Here is a 25,595-nt window from a genome sequence, read left to right on the forward strand (position 1 = left end):
TGTGTCTCACTTCCTGCTCCATATGCAAATAATCACAACCTTTATTATCAAGTGGAAGCAAAACGAACCAATGGAACAAAGACCTGAAGCTTGGTCCAGACCTTCAGGTGAGAAACGTCCTGAACGTCTGGACCGAGGAAACTTTCACACCCAAAGTTCACACACAGGTAGCAAGGTGATGTTAACATGTTTTAAATCAGAGTTCACAGTTTAAGGCAAATACAAGATTTAAAAAAGGTAATTAAAATAAAATAGGGTGACAAATCTGTATGAAAAGATAACAAATAGATCTGTGTAGAATGTGATTTTAAAGACAGAACATTCACAGACTGAGGAGTACAGGTGACAATAATCCACCAGAATATTTTTCGCACAAATCACTTTTGTTAAAGTGTAAAGATCAAGAGAGAAAATAGAAAACGTCTCTGAACGTTTTTCTCATCATGTGAAAACGAGACTCCATCGACATCACAGCGATTCAGAGAAGAATCTTTAATCTGTTTAATCTGCAGGTGAAGCAGGACAAGGCCTGTGTTCTACTGCCACCTGCTGGAGAGAAAATCTATCACACAAAATTCACATAACCCCCAATTTGTCCACAAGTCCTTTCCTCCTCTCTGTTCCTTTCCTTGTCTTTCCTTTCTTTTTCATTTCCTTCCCCAATTTAATTTCCAACTTCCTTTTCCTTCCCTATTCTTCCTGACTCCTTCTTTACTTTCTTTCCATATCCCTTATTTCCTTTCCTTTCCTTACCTTTCCTTACCCTCTTTCTTTCCTCCCATCTTTTCCTTTTCTTCCCTTTCGCTCAGACACAGAGTTTAGAGGCCAGTGAATAATTTTCTCTGTTTTATTCTTCAGTACATTTCAGATACAGCCGTTCTGCTTCGTATCAAAACAAAACAAATCGTTTTTAATCAACAGGCTCGAGCCCGACACACTGACACAGGTGCAGGCTGAGCAATAACATCACTGGATCATGAGTTTTTCATAATCAGATTTACATTTGATCATTTAAAGGAAAATTCAGTTCTTCTTTCAAGATGAAACTTGTTGCAAACCCTGATTGACATAGCTTCTAAAAACTTTATAGATATTTATAAAGTCCACTACCTCAGCGGCTCTTTGTGGTTAATAATCTCTGTGGACTGATGATTTGTCATGTCGTCCATCTTTAGTAACAGTCTGTTGAACACGTTACGTCTCTGGCTGCAACATGTGATCCACTCGCCAGGTGAACATTGTTTTAAACGAATGAGGCTTAAATAGTTTTTACTGTCGAGATGTAAAAAGACTGAATTTTCCTTTAACGAGTTTCCCTGTGAAGAAACATTCCCGTTGGCACAGCTGATAAAATCCAGACCCGGCCAACGTTACAAAGTTAAACAAGAACCACACGCATGTTGAAATATTAAAAACACAAAACTGAACTAAATCTAAAATAGAACAGTGCACATTAAATCAGATATTATACATTAAGATGCATATTAATCAACAGATAAGGAGTCTATATTAGAATTTTCCTGTGGCCTGTACAGACTCGTCAAACCAATGAGGTGACGCAAAGAGAGGAAATTGTGTCGTCGTGTGATCATGTGACAGTTGTAGTACTCCAACAACACACTGGATCTAAAGGAAATCGTATAAATTAGAATCTGCATCGTCATGCTCTATTTTCAAACTGTACACAATAAAGATGAAATACAACATTTACATTATTGCTTGACTTGTCATGGCTGAAGTTCAATTATTTTTTGCCAGAGCGTATTTTTGTACTTTGGACGTGCAGAGCTGTGTGAGTGTGACGGAGAAGTTAAAATGAAATATGACGTAACGAGTCAACAAAATACGCAAAGAAATTTTACAACCAATAACTGGAACAATAGAAGAATATTACAGATATCATTTTTAAAGTGTTATCACTTATCGTGGATTGAAATCAGATGTTTGTGGTCGATGTGTGATTTGTTGTTTCATGTGTCTGCATAGTAGAGTCGGACATTAGCTGCATAGCAAACACAAAAATTAGGGGAACGTCCGACAATTAGGAGACAGTTTAACCAAAAGTTGACAAAAGTTGGTGAGTAAAGACATAGTTTGATGCTGAACGTGTCTGATAGATTAGTAAAGTTACAGCTGCTTACGTAAATTCCCTGGAAGTCTGGGTTCTGACGGTGCTGCAGCACCGCCTACTGGCAATGCCCTGTAACTGCAAAACCTTTAAATAACCAGATCATTGAGCTAAACTTTCATTTGATTTTCCAGAAACATTTTAAGCCTCACATTTTGATTTATTTTCAGAAAAGATACTTTTGAATAGAATCTTTTCATATTTCTCATCTCTATGATCATGTGGTTCCGTTATAAGACCTAATTGAGATGCTGCACATTCCTTCTGCTACACAAGCAACAGACAGATCTTCTGATATTTCTTCTCTGACACGACAGAGACTCAAATTAGGACTTTAATAATCTGTAGTGTTCAGGAATCTTTATTTTTTTATTTTGTATTTTTAAGATTCATGTCTCCAGGTGGAACCAGAGACTGAGATCGTTATTGTTTGAATGTTTTCAATGGATTTGGGGGAAAAACACAACCCTTGTACTACAAATATTTTGTTTCGTTAAATGTTAGCTCTGTGTTAATGTTTATAAATGTCAAGTTAATGATTAAATAAACTGTAATTCAGAAGAATTCAGAACAGATGAGATTCAGATTTGCTGAAACTGAGGAATAGGAATTCATGCACTTTTAGGTGATAACCACCAGATGGGGCTACAGGCTACGTGCTCAGTGTGTCTGCTGGATGATAAAAACAACAATCAGATCATATGTCATTGTCATGTTTAGGACTCTGGTCCGGACCTTCAACCCGATCTGTCACCTGTGAATTTATATGAATATCATCTGAATAGCTGGTCACCTGTCAGTGAGCAGGGATCACATGAACGTCACTGTGTGAGTGAAGCACCCGTTTGAACCTGAGTGATGCATCACCTCAACAAACATTATAAAATATTGACTTGAAACCTTTTTCCAGTTTTTTTTGGGGGTGATGTCATTTCAGTCTTTCTCTTCTACAAAAGACTTTTCAAATGACAGAATCAGCTGAGAAGAGCCGGAGTTACAGAGCAGCTGGATTTCATCTCTCACACTGTAAACGCACAGAGAGCGTAAATAAAGATGGACGACACTAGCCTGGATGCCAGACGAAATTAGCCCCGCCCACAACATTTTTGGTCGGGCTAGTTGACTAGAATTCTGAGTCTGACAACGTCAGGCTAGGACGACACTTCTCCACTTCCTGAAACTAAAACATCTCCGATACAAACATGGCCATCTTGTGGTGATGACTTCATTATCATTCAGTCCTTGAACAAACATCAGTGTGATAAGACCTAACACGATGTACTCCTTCTTTGACAAACATTAAATTAACGCTATCACGTCGTCCATGTTTATTTACAGTCTATGATTAAAATCTGTGTTGTCTGACCATCAATGATTCAAATTATCAGAACTTTATCTACACTTCCACTCGACACTTTGAAGATTTTATGTTTTAACTGGTTCAACAGATAAATGGACGGATTCTGATTCTCTGTCTTTTGACAGGTTTTCCAACATTCGCCCTTGATCACAGTTTGTCCACGAGCTAGCTCAATAGCCATGTTAGCTCGCCAGTCGTTTCCAGAGGATATGTGAATGAAATCATCTTGTCGTAAGAAGAAGTTCTGAGGTGTCGACGAGCTGGTGACGGAAAAACAAACCCAGCTTCAGTGTGAAAACTGAAGTTTCAGGGTTAGAGCTGAAACTGGTTCAGATCCTCATGCAGGCGAAGCCAAACCGCCTGACTCCTCCCTGCATCCGAACCCGAGGCCGTGAGAGGAGACGAGTTCTGGTTTCTTCCTTCTCAAAGCCTCATCTGTCCAGGAAACGTGCAGCAGAGTCGTCACGTCCTCCATCACTGTTCAAACCGGCCTCCGTTCGTCCGAGTCCAGCAGTTCGCCGCCGGTCGGCTCTGTGGAGCCATCGCCGCTCAGTCATCGGCCTGTGGCGTCACTTCGAGGTCAGCACCAAACAGCTCCTTGTAAAGAGGAGGGAAGTGCGTCCGTACCACGTCGGGGTAAACGGTTCTGAACGCCGTCAGTTTCTCTGAGTGCCGACTGCACAGCGAACGCAGCGCTGCCACTTTACATCTGAGCTGAGGACAGGAAGTGACATGATGGTTAGTTCAGTCAGTCTCATTACTGTGGCAACACTGTGAAGAGCTCACTGTGTAATCTATTACATCTCAGCATGTAATCTACTACATCTCAGTGATTGTTTGTCTGAGCTTGAGTATGTTGTGCTGTAGTTCACAACTTCTCCACAGAGCGGCAGCGTGGAGCTATTTTAGATTCCGAGTTTCCAGGTTCCATAAATGTTTTAAGAAAAGTTTCTAACAAAAAACTGATCAATGTTGAGGAACAATTCATTTAAATGATGCTGCTGAAACCTGTGTAGTGGGTGTGTGTTAATGTTTGTGTTAATGTGTGTGTGTGTTTATTAATGTGTGTTTTAATGTGTGTACCTTGTTCATAACTGTGTCTCCTCTGTGGTTCTTCTGCAGGACGTGTTGCAGAGCCAACTCAGTTTTCTGCTGCAGCTTCTCCACCTGCAGCTTCTCCTGCAGCCAAGAGCGGTCTGCGCACACACACACACACACACACACACAGACACACACATACACACACACAGCTGTGAGACGGCTGCAGATAATGATAAACGGACTGAAGAAAAAAAAGTGAAGAGGCGAACCTGCCGAGAGCAGAACGAACGCTGAGAAGAGAGCAAGCTCGTCCTCCATCAGGTGCAGTGAACACAAGCTCTTAGCAAAGTCAAACACCGATGTGATCAAATCATCACAACCTGGAGACACACACAAACACACACAAACACAAGAATGCTTAGAACCACGGAAACGTGACATTATCCTCGGTGACATGTTTGTTTGAAGACACAGAAAGAACCAAAACTTTGAATCTTTCGGCAAAAAGCTAACTTCTGAATTCTGAAGAAATTAAAGTAAAGCATCAAAAACCTCATAAACATAAGGCGTCAAAAGTATCACAGTAAGTCATATTAATATTAGAGTGCTGTAATAAAATGAAAGTATTTTAAGGCAGAACATTTGTGAAGTATAGTAAATAAAAGTCATAGAAATATCACAATATAGGAAGTCACAAAAATGTAATGTACTGTCACATAGAATGAACCAGTGGAGTAACTGAGTTTGCTGGAGTGGAACCTCTGTGAGTTAGAACCTTCCTCCTCTCACCTAACGCTCTGAAGACGTCAGGACCTGCAAACTTCCCATCAAAGTAAACGGTGTTGTGCTGCGAGTCAAACACTCGACACATCCGGACGAGGACGACCTCCAGAGATCCTGACGGAGACAGAACCTTATGATTAATAATGAGAAAATGCTGATGGTTATTTAAAGACTCGCTGCTCAGACCTGGATCGATCAGTCATCACTAATTAAAGCACATTTGATTTTAAAAAGAGATTGTTTCCACGTATGAAGTGAAAGATTTGTCGAAAAAATAATGGGAAAGAAGGGGTTTGTAAAAACATCCACAAATGTTCAGAAGAAGAAAATTTAAATTCCAGTTAATGTCTCTTCATAGGTCTAACGCCTCTAACCATATATTTGATCATGTAAAGAAGTGACCGATGTTAAGATTACTCTCACCAGCTTTCAACAGCACGATCTGATCATTCTGGCAGAGATCCATGAAGCCGTCGATGCGTTTGGCGAACTCCACCACATACTGGATGGCCTCGGTGATCTTTACGGCACAGAGCTGCCACATCACCTCCCTCGGCTGCACACAGGGAGAAATCAAAACGACGTACAGACAGTACAGTTAAAACACGTCCTCCGCACGGCCACGCCACTTCTTCAGTGACGAGACGGGCTGGATGGTTAGCATGCTAACTACAAGAGAAGAAAAGCTGTCAGAGGAATAAGATTTGTACTTCATCACTCGAAACGATAACTCTTGACGAGAAAAAATATTTTACGGAGCAGGTTTCTGATTGATCGACAAGAGGGAAGAACACAGGAAGTAAAACACCAGGTTCACCGGCTGACTCCGCCTCCTCTCTCCTTCCATGATTTGATTGGCTGTAGCTTGAAAAGTTGAGCTTTACTCAACTTCCACCGAGCGCAAAGCAAAAAAGGTGAATTATCAGAACCAAAACACATGATCTCACCACATTCAATTTGAATGAGCAGCGTTTCCATTGAAGCGTTCAACTCAAACATGAGAGTTCTGCGTTAAATTTAACACTGGCTATGTAGCAATAGAAAAAACTTACAAAAACCTTTAATATGATAAAGAACGATAAAAAGGAATGAAATTCTCAGATGCATCATATGACTTTACAAACAGAAACAGTGACCACACCTTGCTCTGGTAACTCTGCACCTCGTCCTGCAGGAAGTTCTGCCAGCTCATCTGCTGCAGCTCCTCCCTCAGGTACTGACACGTCTCCAGGTGAGATTTGGAGATGATCTGGACCAGATGATCTGAAACAACATCACACTTTTATCATATCGCCCTGATTTCACTTAATTCTAGTTTTTATTGTCATATCAGGAGGTCATGCTTGAATGTTTGCCACACGTTTAGTGTTATTATTTTTTATTTATTCTTTTCTAACAGTTTTATTTGTTTTTGATCCAGATGTGTTTGGCCTCACTTCTTTATTTACGGTCTGAGCCTGGTTTAAACCACATCCTGACTTTAATGATGCTTTTAACATCCAGTTCATCGTGACCCAGTAGACGAGTTTGATGCGTCAGTGCTGAAGTTTAAATACTGAATGAAACTTTGTCAATATAAGATAAGATAAGATGGGATAAGATAAGACTGTAACATGTAGTTCAACGCAGCTCTGATCAGTGTCTCTGTGCTGTTGTCAATTGCTTCTGCATGAATGAATGAATCGATATGAATACCAGCAGACAATCCAGATGGTTCGGACCAGGTCTCAGTGTGGGGACGATAATTTGAGAAAAGCTTTTGTCAAAGAAAAGAAAAGTCTCCCGGGACAAAGAGAAGAAGATTTCCCACACCGAGCCCCCGCCACATCCCAATTGTCCCTAATTAACAGAGAGCTAATTACCACACAGAGATTTTAATGAGCTGTGAAGATGAGTTTCCAACCTCCTGCTATTTTGAACCACCTCTGTTTGCCCCACACACTGCTCTCCTCTTTGTCTCCTTCGTAATTCTATTCAAACAACTTTATTTATCCCAGAAGGGAGATCTTAGTTTCGCAGTCCACCAATCACAAAGAAACTGAACCAACACAATCAGCAGCAGCGTTCAGTCGTCAGCATCCAGAGCAGAGAAAACACAGGTCGCCATGTAGGAGCTAAGAGAAGAAGTCTTCACCTCTTTCAGGATATTTCCTCATCTTCTCTCTGTTTATTTTCCCTCCAGCTCTGCAACCGTCTGCTGGTGTTTTACTTTTCAGAGCAGCTCACACGCAGAAAGAACTAGAGACAGATTACTTTTGTAATCCATTACAGTCGCTAACCATCTACAGTTCAGCTTTCCTCTTCAACAGACGTTCAGGGAGTGAAGGAGGAAACTTTCTTACATATTCTGTCCACATCAGAACTCTCAGGCTACTCCTGGAATAACTGGGAATTATGCACATCTTATATTCAAATTTATTTGTTTTAGTCCTGTTCCTGCCTTTATATTGCAAACAACTACTGTGAATACACATTTTCATTGATGATTTAATAATTAAGTTTTCAGTCTCTTGTTCTTCACTATATGCAAAGCCCTTGATCTGCTGTCGTCCAACTATCTATCTATCTATCTATCTATCTATCTAGCTATCTATCTATCTATCTATCTATCTATCTATCTTTCTATCCATCTATCTATCTATCTGTTATGAGGCCTGTGACCCCCGCACTTCATTCCTGCAGCTCACCCAGTTCGGTCATGGACTCGCTGGGCGACGTGTCTCCATTGGTGAAGGAGCAGTATGGGAAGAAGCCGTTTCTGGACCCGTAGTCGCACAGTGGCTCCGGTTTGATGCCGTTAATATCCAGTCCTGATTGGTCGGGTGAGGGCTGAATGTCCAGGTAGAACAATCCTCCTCCTCCCTCACCTCCAGAGTCCGTCTGTTGGTGGAAGAAACACTCGATTTAAAAACTGGAATAACAATCAATTAATTTCAGGTCACGATATGTTCTTTTCTGTAAAATGCCAAAAACCTTGGATGAGACGGATCCTCCTTCGGGGGAGTTCTGCTCCATGTAGCCCCCGAGTTCATCAGGGAGCTCAGTGAGGCCGCTGGAGGAGAGGCCGTATTGGGGGGAGAGCGGCTCGGCGTCCCCGGGGCTCGGGCTGTTGAGGCTGGGGTGGGACATGAGGAGGGGCCCCTGCTGCTGCTGCTGCTGCTGCTGCTGCTGGAGCCGGTGTTTCTGAACCTCAGCGTACAAACTGTCCCGCTGCTTCTTCGACATGCGACCGAACTTCACCGCTGTGGATATAGATATATATTTTAATATTCAAGTCATGACATGTCTCAATAGGATGCAGAGATTATGCAGATTGTTGACGTGATGCATGATTATCAGATCATCTCTCTGTTATTTGTGGAGATTGTATTTTTCAATCCATAGTTTTGTTCTTCTTGACCTTTGAGCCCAAAAAGTTAATCAAATAACAAAATGTCACATGTTCATAAAGATGATAAAGAAGTGAATCAGCCACAGAGTGAAAAACTTCCTGGAACATTTCCCCCGACTACACGTTTCCCACACACCTGACACATCTGCTGCGTTTTGTTGTGCGTCTGCAGACTAACATCTTGCAAACTGCTGACCACCAGATGTTTCTGCAGGTGAGTGTGTGTGTGTGTCTGTGTGTGTCTTACCGTCTCGGGACATGCCCACAGTCAGACATTTCTGCAGACGGCAGTGCTGGCAGCGGTTTCGGCTCGTTCGGTCGATCAGACAGTTTTTCTGGCGAGGACACGAGTAGGTGGCGTTACTCTGCTGACTGCGTCTGAAGAAACCCTGCGAGAGGAGGGACAGGGGTTTCAGTCAGTGACACCAGGGTCAGACCTTCACTCGTCTTTACACCAATCTCCAAATCTCATATGACGTCACTTTGACCTTTGACCACTGAAATATAATTAGTTAATATTTGAGTGGAGGATATGTGAAGAAGTTGAAGGCAGACTTGAGATAAAAGTTTCAAGTTTTTGACTTTTGACCATAAAATTGTAATCTGCTAATTCTTGAGTTCAGGTGAATGTCAGCACCAAATTTGAAGAAATTCCCTCAAGGCGTTCTTGAGATATCGTGCTCACAAGAATGTGACAGACCGACGAACAACCTAAAAACAGTTTTTGAATATTGATGATATATACAATTACAATAAAGACAGACAATAAGTAGGCGGAATTGGATATAAATGGTTCATGAGAATGGAAATAAACTCCTGTTTCCAAGATTTAAAACATTAACAGATGTTTAACACCAATGTCCCTTTAAAGGTCAAACTGTTTCTGAATGAAAACTAAAACATTTCTGTGTTTTTCACTAAGATGATACAAAAAATATTTTAACTAAATATGAAAACAAGTAACAAGGACTTTTTTTCCCCTCAAAATCAAACCAATCTCCATTACAACCTCCGAGAGGAAGCCTGAAGCTCAGTGTCAAACAGGAAGTGACATGGTGTCGAGGAAGGGCGGGGCTTACCTTACAGCCCTCACAGGTGATAACCCCGTAGTGAATCCCTGAAGATTTGTCTCCACAGATTTTACAGGGAATGATTTCAATCTGAGCTACATAGAGAAAAACAAGAGAAACTGTCAGAGATGAAGAACAACAACAACAACAACACATCTATCAGCAGCTGCACCTCAAACTGTCAGGTCTGTCAAAACAACATCATCACGATCATCATCATCACTACCATCTGACATCAGACGTCATGTCACAGACTTCAAACATGTGTTCGGTCGTTTGTATGAAGAATTGAAGGATCGCATGAAATGTGAAATCAGAATCAGGTTAAGTTCATCAGAGGTAAAACTGCAGCGTCTCAACTTTCAACACATGGACAGTATTAATACACACAGACGGACGAGATCCACTCACACAGGCTATATTTAGAGGAGGCACGTTATGTAAGTGTGTAGCCACATGAACACACACAAACTGAAAACAAAGTGGTGGAGTCTGAAGCAACGTTCGTCTCACTAGTGCTTGAACAACACACGAGTTTCCCTCCATATGAGAACAATATTACTAATTCCACAATTGTCCGTCTGAATGTTGAACGAATATCTCACGAACCCTTCATCTTATCGGCTTCACACTCGGCCAGTCTGGTGTCTATCGCCCTCCCCCCCACAGTGATGGATCGACCAACTGACCCAGTGAACGAGGATCTACATGTTGAAGTCAGTGAACAACAAGAGGAGTCACGTTAACAGAGAGCTTTTCAGCTTAAGCAGGAAAACACAGAACAAACAGAGACAGACGAGAGAAAAACATCGACACAACTCTTAATGTTGAGGATATTCAGACTCGAATATCGTGTTTGTTTAATTTAAAACACTTTATTTTCCAGATCATACAGACATGTGACATAATGTGGCCAATCAGCACAGACGTAAAGGCTGTTGATCACTTTAAAGTAAATCGTGAACGTCTTTAATATCAATGACGACAAAAATCATCAGATCGTCAATGTGGATTGTAAGAGAAAACAGTGATGCTAAAAACTTCCTGGATTTTCAACCATCGACCTTCAAGCCTCAAAGAGACAAAAATCAGTAACTCACATTATCTGGTTCAGCTGCTTCACTTCCCCAGTCTTTCATATGCATCTTTATGTGTGTACAGTTTATTATAGAAACTGAATGTAGCCGCGACGCTAACACAGTCTCCTGATGGTTGAGATGAAATCGGTCAAAAACGAGGGCAGAGGTTCAGAAATCTGGAACCAGGCTCTTAAATCTTCACACCAGCAGAGGCTCAACTCACGAATCCCTGAGGACACAAGGACACGGTGCGATAGATTTGGGACTGTGGTGTTTTTGCTGAAATCTCCAGCTGGTCTTTGGCAACTTCACTTCATCATAACTGTGCAGCTGCTCCATGAGAAAATAACCACAGACCCACGAACAGATGTTCACCAAGAAGAAAAAAGCTTTTTCTGGGACTTCGACCACTTTGACTGAGAGAAACACAAAAACATGTATCATCATTATTTCAGCCTCTGTTTTCATTTGAACACATGTTATCAGTTTTAGATCATCAGGAGCAAAAAGCCCAGGGACGAGCACAGATCTCTGAAAAAATCACCGACTGTAAATAAAGATGGACGACATGACAGATCCCTAAAAGTGTCACGATCTCCCCCTGGTGGTTGGCTGCGGTATGAATCCTGAGTTTTAGAGTCCCTCAAACGGAGAACTTAGAAAACGCTACTAAACTCAACGGACAAAAACTGAGATGATTGGAAACAATAATATCGACACTTCCTGATTGGTTAACGATGTTAAGCCTTGATGTTACGATGACTGAGCCTTGGTCCCCATGACGTCAACTGGTCCTGACAAGTTCAGTGTTTATGCTGGAAAAAACTCCGTAAGAGGAAACAGATATGACTTCACACACACATATACGTTTGTACTTCTATCTTAGTTAGGATTCATTACATATAAAACGTACATTAACTGACCTTAACCATCACAACTTAATGCCTCAACCTAGACTAAACCTAATTCTGACCCTCAAACCAGGTCTTAAACCTGATACAGCTCATTAACGTGGGTCTTACAATGAGGACAGGGCAAAATGTCCTCACTTTACTAAAATGTCTTCACTTTACCAAATTGTCCTCTCAGTAGGTCCTTGGCTCAAACTGGTCCTCACACAGATATCTGTACAAGTACACTCACACACTTCGCCTATGCTGCAGTAATTAGTTTCAACATCAAACGTTACATTGAACAAAGCAGTCGACTGAAATTAGAGCCAAGGTTATTTATAATATTTAAATTATTTATACAACTGCGAACACAAACATCTTGATCTGGATCATATAGAGGTAGAAAATAAAAGACCGAACGAGGCAGAGAACATAAATGTGAGAACGATGACTGAACCTAAACATCAGGTGTGAAAGGTTCCTCAGACCGGAAGAGGTGTTCTGGGTCCGGATCAAACTGAACCGGGGTTCTGTTGGTTTGCAGTGAAAACACTTTGCAGGATAGTTTGGACTTTTGGACCAATCAAAGGAAGTACAGACAGCATTAAACAGTAGAAGAAGAAAAAGAAGAGCTGCAGTCTGCACCTTGTCTGTGATTGGTCAGCTTCTAAGTGTTTTTGCATCCGATGATTGATCAACTTGCTTTTTATTTATCTATTTCAGACTGTGAGGTCTTTAGTATTTTTATTGAGAATAATTTATGGATCTTGTGAAAATACTCAACATATTTAGAGGATATAAAATAGTGTGGGTGAGATTTGGTCCAGTTAGATTGGATTCAAGGGAGTTTATGGAATAATGAGCTTGACTGTGTGATAAACTATTTGGTTTCGTTCATCATTTATCTATAATTCAGATAATCAGATAAATTCGATTTTTGTTGCAGTTTGTCTTGAAAAATTCACAACTCATCCATCATTAAAATACTGAATGATTGACTTTACTAATTGTTACTAATGTCACCCTAACCCTATACAAATTATGTTTCTGTGAAACCATCAAAATATGTTCCATGTTTCAATCACAATTACATAAGAAGAAAATAGAAGAACTGTTTATATCACAGTAAAATTAATCTTGAATAACAGACATTTGTTTTCTGAGAAAGGTGATCGACATATTTTCTGACTAAACAAATATAGAAATCAGCATGTTGAGATTGTAATAGTGATAGCGGTTGTGATATTGATTTTCCTGCAGCTCACACTGACCTTTGGTTTGATGAGTGAAATGTGACAACACATCGTCTTCTCGTCCGCTTAGCGAGTCTTAACATCAGCGGAGCCGAGAGGAAATTGTTTTAATGACTCATCAGCTGTCAGAGCAGCAGCCGTCACACTCACATAGCTTTCATGTTTGTCTCTCTGCGACGAGGCCGCTGTGTTTATCAGAGGAGCGTTAGACCAGCGGGTGACTCTCCCTCAGAGACCTCGTCCTCTCTCCTCCCTCAGATAAAACAACAGTCATTCTCTTATGTCTTCATTTCTTCTTCGTCAGCATGTTTCCGTCAAATTAAGAGTCGCATGCGACTATTTGCCTTTGGCTGCAGATCCTCGTCCTGTCTGACTGAGGCCTTCAAAGCTTGTTGGGAAACATCTCCATTTATCAGTTTTTTCCTCCTGAACTTGTGTCCTTGGAGTCGAGCGGAAGGTTGAGAACCGCAGGACTCAATTTAACATCGCACTTGTCAAAACCTGCACCTGTATTACCCACAATGCAACTTAACCTCAGACAGCTTGGTGGTTGGGGTTTGTGATTACGACACAGACTGTAAATAAAAATGGAAAACATAAAGGCTCCCCCTGGTGGTTGGCAGCTGTCAACTATCTTCGTTTACAGTGTGCGGTTTACAAGATGAGTTCGTATTTTCCCTGTTAGCACGACTAGCAGGTAAATTAAAAGTTAGAGACACCTCATTGTAGAAATAGTGACTTGATCCATATTATATCCGTAGTCTAATTAACATGTTGATCTAACAGCTAATGAATATTAGCCATACGTGCGTCTGCTGGTTCACTACCTGTCAAAGTGTTGTTTTTGAACTCTTTTAAATATTGGGTTCATATTTTCATCTTGTAATAGCAACAAAACATGATTCATTTGTTAACTATGAGTAAAATGTTTCTTTAGAAATCACAGAGATGGTTTAGCATCAGTTCTGTTCTGCTGCAGTTCATTGGTCTCTCTTTAAAACCGGCAGGACCTAATGTGTGTTATCATTTGAACTCTGGGGGATTAAAGACCAGTTTCGACAACTCCTGGTCAAGGTCTGTTTTCCCTTTATCTATTATTTAACTGTCTGATTATATTTCAGGTACATTTATAGCTGCTTGCATCTTGATTGTTATTGTTACAGCTCTACTTCAAAACAATTCCTCCATTGGACTTCATGTTCTTCCCACTCATCCAACATCAGGTCTGATCAGAGCTGTGGCTGAACAGTATAGACTCTGCAGCGGCTGACCCCAGTTCATAATGCAGGTGTCTGTTTGACTTTCTTCTACAAAAGGAGGATGACATTTCTTCCTCGTGGTCTGGTCAGGCGAGACCAGACCACTCTTCTTTAATCTCCTTGGCGAGCTTTCACATAATCTCAGTGTGGATGAAATAACGACAGACATATGGCACATGGAGCGCAGACACCCTCATTAAGCCTGTCGGCAGATGAAGCAGCAGCTTGTTCCTCAGCCACAGTTGGTGGTTCAGTTGGACACTTCTCCATCAGGTCGCACAGTAAAAGTGTCTGCTAGACATCCACATACATTTAATGTAAAGTTTCAATGTCCAATGACCTAATAGTCTCCTGCAGTAAAGTGTATTCCTTTGCTTCAGAGTAGTGTACATTTGAGACATGTACAACGAAGTGGGACCAGAAGAGGTGTTTTGGGTCTGGATCAAACTGAACCATGGTTCTGTTGGTTTGCAGTGAAGACACTTAGTAGAACCAGAATTAAACAGTAGAAGAAGAAGAAGAAGAAGAAGAAGAAGAAGAAGAAGAAGAAGAAGAAGAAGAAGAAGAAGAAGAAAGGAAGAAGAAGCAGCTGCAGACCTCACCTCCGACGATATAATGTTAGTACAACGAGGACGTTCATTTGGTGCATTTGAACTAGTGTGGAGGTCTGTAGTACTGTGGAGTACTGTAGTACTGTGGAGTACTGCACCTGAAGCTGCTAATGCTAATCCCATCTTGATGTTACCATGTGAACAAAATTAAGCTCTTCATTAATTTCCTCAATTCAAACAGAAAGACCCCCCAACTGACAACACGCCCAAGTCAGACGCCGTCTACAAACCAATCAGAGTCAAGTGTAGGTAGATGCCGCCCACTTGCTGATGACAGGATCTACTATTGTCAGAAAAGTTTCTTTAGTCCCTAAATTACAAAGTGAAACCAAAACTAACAGATCAAATGAAACTATGGAACAAACACATGAAGCTTCAGGATCTCAGGAGAGAAAACGTCCTGAACATGAACACGAAGCTTCTAATGAAACAAAGAACATCTCAGCCTCTCGACTCCAGCACACTTCCCTCTCTTCTTATCTCCACCATCTTTGCTCTGAGGCTGTTTGTGAAATCCTCTGTCCCGCACCAACACAAACTAAAATGTTATTCTACAGTAATTATGCTCAGAGCTGCAGACGAACACTGGAACCTCCACTTTTCCCTGTGGATGCGGCAGATGCTCATGTATAGATTCCACTGAATATTGTGTAACGAGCAGTGTAGCAGCGCTAAAGTGAAGGCTAATGAGCTGCAAGGATTTTATGGGAGCCACCGCTGTTTACACCAAAAATGCTAAAGCTCGGGCAAAACAAGTCCCTGATGGATAAATTATCCGACGCACAGAAAATAAATAAAGTTTTTCAGAGACGATCAAAGAGGGACGAGAGAGGAGGCCGTGAAGACGCCTCTGTGCTTCCAAATGTGTCAAGGTTTACTGTGGAAACACAAAGTCAACCCCCACCCCCCGCTGCAAGTTTACTTCTACTTTTACTTTCTGCTCCTCAGCTGAATTATCTACATTCCCCAGGCTCAAATGTTCTGTTTTCCATCGATTTTTTAATCAAACATTGCTTCTTAACATAGAAGTTTAAAACTGGAACATGTGGCTTCAGTTTCTGTTCAGTTCACAGCATCTTCATGAGAAATATTAGCAGTCGCATAAACTGTGTTTGCGCGACTCAAAAACTCAAAAAGTGTTTGAGTTGTTGATGTAGAAGAGATGTCATCACCACCAAGACCCCCCCCCCCGCCCCCTCCCTGCAGAGGACAGTTAAATAATCTCCTGGCTGTTTGTAATCCTGTGACATAACAGCCTGGCTGTGTTGTCACATACACACACACACACAAAATCTCACACACACACACCCACACAAACACACACTTACAATCACACACAAATACACACACCCACACAAACACACTCGCGATCGTCATATTACACTGACTTAGATTCATTTCCTGGAGACTCTCAAGCCACCAACATGAACCGAGCTTGTTTTACATTGTGGGGACTTTGGTGTTTGTAAACACATTTTGATCCCCACAATACGAGTAATACATGGACCACACTCTCTCACACACACACAAACACACACACATACAATATTAGGCTCTTTCCAGCTCTTCTTTTTTTATTAACTTTATTCCAGACTTGTCTTTGCATTGTTCACTAAAGTTCTCATTTATGTCAAACTGACTGCAGCAGATGAGGTCAGGCGGCTTTAGGAACGTTGGTGTAACAGTGACGGAGGAAGAATCAATTTGTGGACGGACCATGAAAATAAAACTGGGCGAGAAAAACACATTAGAAAGTTATGTCCTGGGATCAGACCGGTTCTCGTCATCAGGTCTGAAAAACTCAGATCCGTGAATTTGAAGTTCAGGTCAGACAGTTTATTATTAAATGTTGATAACATAACAATCTACATCAGTTGCCACAAAAGTCAACCAAAATGAACTTTTGACTTTTCTTTTCGTGCAAAAAAAACATGTTTCATACCAGAACGGAGCTGGAGCTGACACTCCATGCCAGTAGATGGCAGTAATGTACTACTTTCTTATTTACCAACTTCAAATAAACCTCAAAGAGGAAGTAGAAAAGAAGACAACATACAGGTAAAGACATCATGGCTGACTGATTTTGTATAATAAATACAATCTTAAATTCATATAAAACCTAATTTCTTGCATTAGCTCCTCCCACATTCATGGACATCAGCGGTTCCATCTTTCACTTCAATAATTTATTGGAGCTAAACTTTTTTTTTTGAGGGGGTTAGTGGTAATTCACTGTTATAGAACAGGCACCAATACCTCATCAGTGGAAAAGAGATAAATGTGCAGGAGGATTAAATCAAGAGAAATTGATAAGCAAGACATTTCACCTCCGGTCCACAAGGATCCTTCATTCATTCTGCGCAACCTGGAGCCTCGAGTTTGGCTGTTATGTCGACATTGGATGGCACGAGCTGTCAATCATAGAGTATCCCAGCCCCCCCCCCATACATCCTGTGCTTTATCTTAATGAACATCATTTACTAAATGAACATCAGCTGTTTGAAGAAGACTTGAAACTAGAGATAGAGGCATAAACTCCCGAGGAAGATGTTCACTGACGTTATAAAGTGAGAAGTAATTTTCTCATAAACTTCTATTTCTATTTATCTATAGAAACAACACTTAATAAAACATCATGTTATATTGAACAAGAAAAACCAAGAGAACTCTCCTCAGGTTCATCGCTCTCCTCCTTTCTCCCCTTCTCACCTCCTCTCTCCTTCTCTCACCTCCCCTCACCTCTTCTCTCCTTCTCTCACCTCCTCTTCCCTCCTCTCACCTCTTCTCTCCTTCCCTCTCCACCTCACCTCCTCACTTCTTCTCTCCTTCTCTCTCCTCCTCTCACCTCCTCTCCCCTCCTCACACCTCTTCTCTCCTCTTCTCACCTCCTCTCTCTTTCTCTCCCCTCTTTTCACCTCTTCTCTCCTTATCTCTCCTCCTCTTTCCTCTTCTCTCCTTCTTTCACCTCCTCTTTCCTGTCCTCACCTCCTCTCTCCTCCACTTTCCTCTTCTCTCCGCCTCTCACCCCCTATCTCGTCCTCTCTCCTCCTTACTCCTTCTCTCACCTCCCTTTTCCTCCTCTTTCCTTTCCTCACCTCCTCTCATCTCCTCTCACCTGTTTTTCAACTCCTCTTATCTCCTCTCACCTACTCTCACCTCCTCTCTCGTCCTCTCTCCTTCTCTCACTTCCCCTTTCCTCCTCTTTCTTTCTCTCACCTCCTCTCTCACACCTCTTCACAGTGGCATTTTCCCAGAATAGAATTTAAAGATGAGAGAAGATTTCATGTTTCCAACCTGAGAAAACACGCGTGAAACTAAACAGTGAAAAGAGTGAAGCTCCAAACAAAGACACAAACAGAATCTGGAATAAAAGCTGCTCATCAACATCATCCTGTGACACAGAGTCAACAAAACATCTAAGAGTGAGCTCAAGTGAAAAAAACTTCAGCAGTGACAAACACACACACACACAGACACACACAGACAGACAAACAAACACTCTCTCTCTCTCGCTCTCTCTCTCTCTTACCTTTCATGGCAGAAATGATAAAGTACATATTTGTCAGGCCTGAGTTTCAGGAGGATCCTTGTTGTGTCACCAGCAGCAGCTCCTCTCAGCTCTGACATCATCCTGAGCTGCTGCTGCACAGCATGAGCAGCCATGTGACCGTGACGTCGCCGCCCAGTCCCGCCCTCCCCCGACCTACCCCCTCTGATTGACATATCCACCAGCCAATGAGAGGAGCCAGATCTGAAAGGTTGTTTGTGTTTTAAAGAACATGTATTGAAAGAAGAATATTGATATTTGTATTTGAAGGATTAACGGTTGTTGTTTAAATGGGCTTTATTTACCAAATACCACAACAATGTTTTCCCCTTCAGAACTTTAGACGTAGAAATGTATCAGCAAAGGAAACAGAGTCTTTGAATTGTTATCTATGGAAATCTATGACACATGTTCGTCCAGATGTTAAAAGCCTCATATACTAAGATGATTTTGATTTAATATGTTAACACAAACACATGATTACCATGTTCAGAATGTGTCCTTTGTAACCAATATTAATGCCGTTAATTCTTGCACAGTAAAACCTCTGAAAACCAAACACACCGATCAAGTCGCTCCGCCAACATGACGACCGCGTGCTTCACCTCCACCACGACCAGTCAGGCTGTCACTGCAAATGTCTTTGTTTATCAGCGTCACCATAAACCAGGAGCAATCATACCCATGTCTGTCACCAATTAAAACATCCATACATTTTTAACTGTACAGGCAGGATTCAGCATAAACTGAGTAGATTCAGACCAACCAGCTCCAAAAATATAATCCTCTGGAGAGACTCTTTAAATGTCACACACAAGTTTGGTGAAAATCTGTCGGTGTTTTTTCCGGGTCAAACAAGTTAGATTATCTCATAAACATACCAGTATTACACAGGTTTCATAGTGTAGTGGTCATCACGTCTGCTTTACACGCAGAAGGTCCTGGGTTCAATCCCCAGTGGAACCAAAGATATGTATTTTGGCTTGTCGTAAAGCCAGAGCGGACGCAGACACTTCCTACACCTCCATGAAATTGTTAACCATTCACAACAGAACCTGTCAGCTCTAGACTTATCAGGAGGGGGTTTTAAAGAGACAGGAGCTAAGACCAAGTGTTTGCGACAGAGGCTGAATGAAGAGTTGCAGCAATGGACAGTCTGAGGAAGAAGATGTAAATTTATCAACCTGAATTTGAGCATAATCCATCTCCTTTAAGCAAACACATTGTTTTATCCAAACACGACAGGAACATGAAACTAACAGCTTGTATATTTTTGTGGAACCATGTGAAACTTCTTGGCGACCAGTGGCCCCTGACTTCCCGTCGACCTTGTTGTGACAGTGACGCTGACACGAAAGAAACAAACTAACCAAATTTACTCACAGATATCATCACTGAAGTCGTTGGATTGTTTATGGTTTGTGTTTCTCACATCAGGACAGAGAGTGACACCCTGATAAACACAACATCACATAAACAAACAAGAACAACCACATGGCGTGCGCGCTGCCATGTGGTTTCACATGTTTTCACATAGAAAACAGCTTAGAGAAAAAAAGAGGGAGATGAGGTATAAAGGAAGAAGAGAGTGTGAAACAAGAAAGGAGACAAACCACAAAGAGACGAAGATAACAAGAGGACGACAAAGCGAGTAAATAAAGAGATGCTGTTTCAGCGAAAAAAAAGTCTCCACCAATCACATGCTGCTATTCTTCTATACAGCAACACAAATCTGAGTCAAACTCAAGATTCTTCATCAGTTCAATTGTTAAATAGCTGAAGTGAGTTTTTATTTTTATTTATAGTTATTTAGAATAGATTTTGTGGTTAAACTGTAAAATACTTGTATAAAATATAAATAACAATAAAAATATGAATTTCATTTCTTTGTGATAAGGGTTTGATAACGTGGTCTCATGAATCGCTGACAAGTTTTAAAATGAATATCGGCCGAAATATTAGAATCAGCATCAGCTCTCAAAAAAAACCCAGTCAGGCTTTAAAGTTGACAATAAGTGTCCTTATCTAAACATGAAGTGACATCAGGATCTGAGGGATGTTGAAGGACTGGGACTTGTGAGATAACAACTTAAGACCAGTTTTATTTTCTAGCGACCTGCTAATTCAACATATTTGTATTTGTGTGTCTCTTCTGGCCCATGTTTTTCCTGTATCTGAGCCGTGGAGAACAACAGAACTTCCATTAAAGCTAAAGGTAAATAAGACGTAACTCAGCAGTAACCGAACGAGCTGAAGTAGCTCGAGCTAACTGGTGTTTTTACCCATGATCCCACACTGCGTCTGAGCTGTGAGCTTCGGTGAAAGTGATTAAACTCTGTGAAAACAGCCGGCCTCAGTAAACACCAGCGCCCGAAGGCCGAGCGACTCCTGCCAGCAGAGAGAAGAAAGTGAGCAGCAGCAGTCTTCATTCTTCCTGTAAATTGGCAGAACATGAGGATGATTTACGCTTCGAAAGGCTCGACGTCGGATCCCCCCCCCCGGGTCAATATACTCCCAGCAGCCCGTTACGAGTTGTTTGGAAAAAGCCTCCAAGGCTCCCGGAGGATCAATGATTCTCTCTGCGATCATCCCATCTTCACATTCATTATCCGTCTCCATCAGCTCTAATGAGAGCGACTCGACTGTGGCAGCGCTCCCCCGTCACACATTTATCCTTATCGCCCCTGAACACTCACCGCTCAACACGTCCTCCTTTAAAAACTAGTTCCAGGAAACTTAAAGTGTCAGAGCCCCACAGAGACCAGAACAACTCCTCCACTGCGGTGACTCCCCCTGCCCTCAGATTCAGATTCTCTCTGTACTCATTAACAAAGGAAGAGATTCAAATGATATCGATGGAAATTAGTTTATACTTTGGAAAAAATTTCAAACAAACAGTGTCAAAACAACCAAGGATTATCCACTTAAAGATGGACGACATAAAACACAGAAACTTTCTCAGATATAAACGCTCTTGCCCTGTTGACCTCCTCAGAGCTAAGGATTCTGGGAAATCAATGCATCTTTTGGACTCATAATCTGAAACATAAACAACTCTTTCACACCCACGTCCGCAGGAAATAGTGACGGCCACATAAACCAGCAGCTTCAGAACAGATGGAACAGGAAACAAGGAACTCACATGTGTGCGTCTTCTTCACCGCCACCGACAAACCTGCAACACAGAAGAAGAAACAGTCAATCAGCGATTTACGATCAGAGATCTGCCAGAAAACTAAAATATACCATTAAAGTGAGTATCTGTTTATAAATCAAACAGCTCCAAAAACATAACCATCTAGAGATACTCTCCCAATATTATCTTGTATTAAAATCTGTCCTTGCTCAAGTATCTCATTAAATATGACTTGAATACAGAGGTTTCATAGTGTAGTGGTCATCACATCTGCTTTACACGCAGAAGGTCCTGGGTTCAATCCCCAGTGGAACCAAACCACTTTTCTTTTGATTGACATGGAGCCACAACTCTCTTTTAAAGTGAGAATAAACACTGATCATAACCAGACTATAAATACTTCAACCTTAGTCCACTTTACTTTTTTCATCCAAATCAAATACAACATGCAAGAGATTTTATGGGAAAATAACTAATGAGGGAAAAGTATAAATAACTATAAATTCTATAAATAGGGTTCAGTATCTCATTAAACGTGGCAACATCACAGAGGTTCCATAGTGTAGTGGTCATCACGTCTGCTTTACACGCAGAAGGTCCTGGGTTCAATCCCCAGTGGAACCAGAATTTATGTCTCAAACTCACAAATAACAGAAACAATCCAAAAGATTCAGGTTTAACAAAAAATCAGTTGTGGTCTTGTCTACTCACTTTTGTTTTGTATTTGGGGGAAAAAAAGCATTAATTTGTTAATGTTGCTTTGTATTTGTGTTTTCAAGTGAATGTCAGGCAATTAGTAAAACAGCTTTTGTTTATTTGCTGAGTTTTGGCATGAATTTAGTTCCGTATAGGCCGAGGTCTCTTGTTTGACTTCATCTCATTAAGGCCCTGATGGCCACTTGTGTATTTTCCATTTAAACAACATGGACTGTAACTAACAAAGGAAGTTGTGTGATGACCAGAACACAATCTCTTTGTTGTTAAACATTAATGTTTTGTGACATCAGTAATCTGTGAGTCTCAGACATAAGTACTGGTTCCACTGGGGATTGAACCCAGGACCTTCTGCGTGTAAAGCAGATGTGATAACCACTACACTATGAAACCTATGTGGTGCCGCCACGTTTAATGAGATACTGAGCCCTGTTTATAGAATTTATTTGGCAGAGGAAACTCGGGACCGTCAATTACGAAAAAAGGGAAAATGACATCCTACAATTTCACAACATTTAAAATGTTGCACCAATCCATGTAATATAATATAGTTTGATTCTAGTCTAGTGAGGGCGTTAACTTTGGGATGAGTACGCTCCCTGTACCACAGACGTTAATCACAGGCTTTGTTGTAATAAACTGTTACATTTGTTTTCATCTAATAAATATCTTGGACGTCATGTTGGATAAAAGTGTTGAGGAGGAAATCACTGAACGTGAATCTGCTCCTGGTGAAGACGCCTGAAGCTTCACACTGATCGACCTGCGATACAGAGAAAACCTGAGCTGAGGGAAAAAGAAAAGGAAAAAATAAACTACCCAGTTGATTTCATTGATCATCAAACGCTGACCTGGAAAATCTGATCTAATGTAAAAACTTCCTCAGCAGGAAAACACTTGTGTGTTTCCAGGTCCAGCGTTGTCGTCGTACATCTGCAGCGACCTTTGCCTCAGTAAATGAATGGTGCTCACAAACACACCCCCTGCACACGCTTCATATTTCAAAGAGGTGATAACAGCCGCTGTCTTCATGCACCTACACGGCTTTATCATGGAATCTAGGCCAGATTAGAATATTCATTATCTCTGACCTTTTCAACTCCAGGCTGCAGGAGGAGAAGCTGGAGAAAGAACATGTCAGTGAGAAAAAGGAGAATGAATGAACAAGACTGAGAAGGTAAAAACCGACTGATGAGCAGGGCCGCACCTGTGCATGAGTGGGGGGGCCCGTTTACATGCTGGGCGAGGGGCCCCTTTTGTGGTTGTTCTGCTTTTCTTAGTGTTTCTTTTCATTTCAGCTACCTTGATGTGTGAAGAGGTTTCTCATCTGTAGGCAGTTTTATTAATTTATTAAAATACTACCGTCCACACAAGAACTCCGGCTGCAGCTGTAGTCGCGGCTTTAAAAATCTCCAGTGAAGCAGCTTCTGTTTGCATGAAGAGTTAATCAGCTCTGGTTGATGTGAATAAATAATGATTAAATGTTTAGTTGAACCTCGATGCTTCTGTCTTTCAGAGTCTGTTCACTGAAGCTGTGTCAGGAAAAAGACGAGCGCTCAGTCCTGCAGGCGGCTGCAGCTTCAACCTGCGCCGTGAACAACTTGTGTCAGCGACTCTGACGTCTGTTAAAAGACATGAAACGCAGCAGGCTGACAACAGCGATGGAGAGAATCTGTTTGTCTCCCTCTGAGCCTCCGCACCGATTACAGCTCACGCTTCTTATAATTGTTCAGAGCGAGCGGCTCCTCGTACCAATTATAGTGTATTAGCAGCAGCCGCCAAAGTCATTTCACCGCCGCTCATCAGGGAGCTCGAAACAAAACAGAAGAGAAAAGAAACAGCCTTCGTCTCGCTGCATCAAATGAAGTGAGGATTTAAGATGGTGCAGATAAAATGAGATTTAAGGATTAATGACAGAAGGAATTGAGGGAACTTTCAGTGACTTGTTTTAAAGTAACAAGAGGAAGTGAGTTAGCGCAGCGGCTGAGGACGACAGAATCTGATGTAAATAACAAAGAAAAATGACCCGAGTTCACAATCTTTACATTCATTATTTATGTTTAATAATACTTCGTATAAACCTGCGTTAAATAAAGATTTATGTAATTTCAGTCCATATTAATTCTCTGTATTAAAGACTCGTGAAGAACTCACATCTGTCAAACGCACAAACCAATGGATCTGAAACTGTTTCCCCAAACGTCCCGTACCGACAGGAGCTGTGGTAAAGATGTCATTAAGAGAGAGACACTGAAACAAAAATGTCTGAGCCAGTTGCTTTGGATACTTTATACTGTCAGACAACAGCAGGAAAATGTTTGAAGAGGTTTCTAACAGTTAACGGACGTGCAACTGTAAGAACAAAAATATCTCAGAATGAAGAAGAGGAGCCGTACACATAGAAGACTAAGACTTAGAAAGATGAGGGAATTCCAGAGCTTTTGGTTTTTGAATTTATACTTCATGTCCTGAAATATTAGTTAAAGTTCAAATTAAATATGAGGTATAATCAGTGATTTAGGTTCTTTATGGTCAAAACTAAAACTGTATAGGCCTCAACTGGAGCTGGAGTTCATGAGCTAATAAGACAAGCACAAACACACACACACACACACACGCACGCACACACACACACAAACAAACACACACAAACAAACACACAGCTCCTGGTTGTTTCCTGTCTAACCACAGTAACGTTCACTGACACCACACAGAGCGACACTTTAAAGAGAAGACGCTTATCACCAGCAGCCAAACACAACTGACACACTGCCGCTGCCAAACTGAACTCTGCAGGTACAGGAGCCGCTCACAAGACGACACAGACACACACCTGTAGTCCCCAATGCACGTTCCCCGTGTCAACACTGACACAATGTGACACAATAACACTGATGAGATACAACAACAGGTTACAACAAACACAAAATGTATGTGTACTTTGAATCAAACAAACAGGAGGGAGTGGTACATGGTGATGAAGGAACAACAGTCACTCTGAACAACAATGGACAGACGAGATATAAGATAAGATATATCAGGCTCTGACATACACACACACACACACACACACACACACACACACACACACACTTATGGGTGAGTCTCAATCTGTCTTGTGTGTATCAGGTTTGTGAACAGGAATCTGCAAATCATCTACAGATTCACTCCAATATTCACACGATGTAAAAAATAAAACTGTCCCTTTGTTGTTCAAATATGCACCAGTATCTCTTTAAATATGACTTCATTACAGTGGTTTCATAGTGTAGTGGTGATCAGGTCTGCTTTACACGTAGAAGGTCCTGGGTTCAAACCCCAGTGTAACCA

The 25,595-nt window shown here is 41.3% G+C and overlaps 1 protein-coding gene and 5 non-coding genes across 10 annotated transcripts; 4 read left to right on the forward strand and 2 right to left on the reverse strand.

Annotated features, from left to right (window-relative positions):
* Positions 1-833: 833 nt before the first annotated feature.
* LOC128443135 (nuclear receptor ROR-alpha A) lies at positions 834-18,534 on the reverse strand. Of its 5 annotated transcripts, XM_053425909.1 has the most exons (13): positions 18,398-18,504; positions 10,874-11,081; positions 10,383-10,477; positions 9,783-9,868; positions 8,951-9,092; positions 8,286-8,554; positions 8,000-8,192; positions 6,454-6,575; positions 5,736-5,868; positions 5,319-5,426; positions 4,799-4,909; positions 4,572-4,684; positions 834-4,202 (listed from the first exon to the last, which is right to left on the reverse strand). In XM_053425909.1, the coding sequence occupies exons 3-13, from the start codon at positions 10,387-10,389 to the stop codon at positions 4,038-4,040; spliced, it is 1,449 nt and encodes a 482-aa protein (XP_053281884.1). In that variant the 5' UTR covers positions 10,390-10,477; positions 10,874-11,081; positions 18,398-18,504; the 3' UTR covers positions 834-4,037. The 5 variants fall into 5 exon arrangements, with proteins under 5 accessions (XP_053281884.1, XP_053281911.1, XP_053281875.1 ...); XM_053425936.1 differs by lacking the exon at positions 10,383-10,477; XM_053425900.1 differs by lacking the exons at positions 10,383-10,477; positions 10,874-11,081 and having other exon boundaries at positions 18,398-18,534.
* Positions 18,535-19,308: 774 nt separating this feature from the next.
* On the forward strand, positions 19,309-19,381 carry trnav-uac (transfer RNA valine (anticodon UAC)). The gene has a single exon. It is a non-coding gene; the product is annotated as a tRNA-Val (tRNA).
* Positions 19,382-21,794: 2,413 nt separating this feature from the next.
* Positions 21,795-21,867, forward strand: trnav-uac (transfer RNA valine (anticodon UAC)). The gene has a single exon. It is a non-coding gene; the product is annotated as a tRNA-Val (tRNA).
* Positions 21,868-22,102: 235 nt separating this feature from the next.
* Positions 22,103-22,175, forward strand: trnav-uac (transfer RNA valine (anticodon UAC)). Its single transcript has one exon. It is a non-coding gene; the product is annotated as a tRNA-Val (tRNA).
* Positions 22,176-22,585: 410 nt separating this feature from the next.
* trnav-uac (transfer RNA valine (anticodon UAC)) lies at positions 22,586-22,658 on the reverse strand. Its single transcript has one exon. It is a non-coding gene; the product is annotated as a tRNA-Val (tRNA).
* A 2,864-nt stretch (positions 22,659-25,522) lies between these two features.
* On the forward strand, positions 25,523-25,595 carry trnav-uac (transfer RNA valine (anticodon UAC)). The gene has a single exon. It is a non-coding gene; the product is annotated as a tRNA-Val (tRNA).

Source organism: Pleuronectes platessa, chromosome 1, assembly GCF_947347685.1.
Source record: "Pleuronectes platessa chromosome 1, fPlePla1.1, whole genome shotgun sequence".
Lineage (NCBI taxonomy): Eukaryota > Metazoa > Chordata > Actinopteri > Pleuronectiformes > Pleuronectidae > Pleuronectes > Pleuronectes platessa.

Excerpts from the sequence above, each read along its gene's own strand:
- LOC128443135 (XM_053425900.1), bottom strand. The coding sequence starts at position 18,425 with ATGTACTTTATCATTTCTGCCATGAAAG. Across the intron at positions 9,869-18,397 it reads TATCATTTCTGCCATGAAAG|CTCAGATTGAAATCATTCCC; the intron begins GTAAGAGAGAGA and ends TTCTCTATGTAG. Across the intron at positions 5,869-6,453 it reads TGCAGAGTTACCAGAGCAAG|CCGAGGGAGGTGATGTGGCA; the intron begins GTGTGGTCACTG and ends CCCTGTGTGCAG.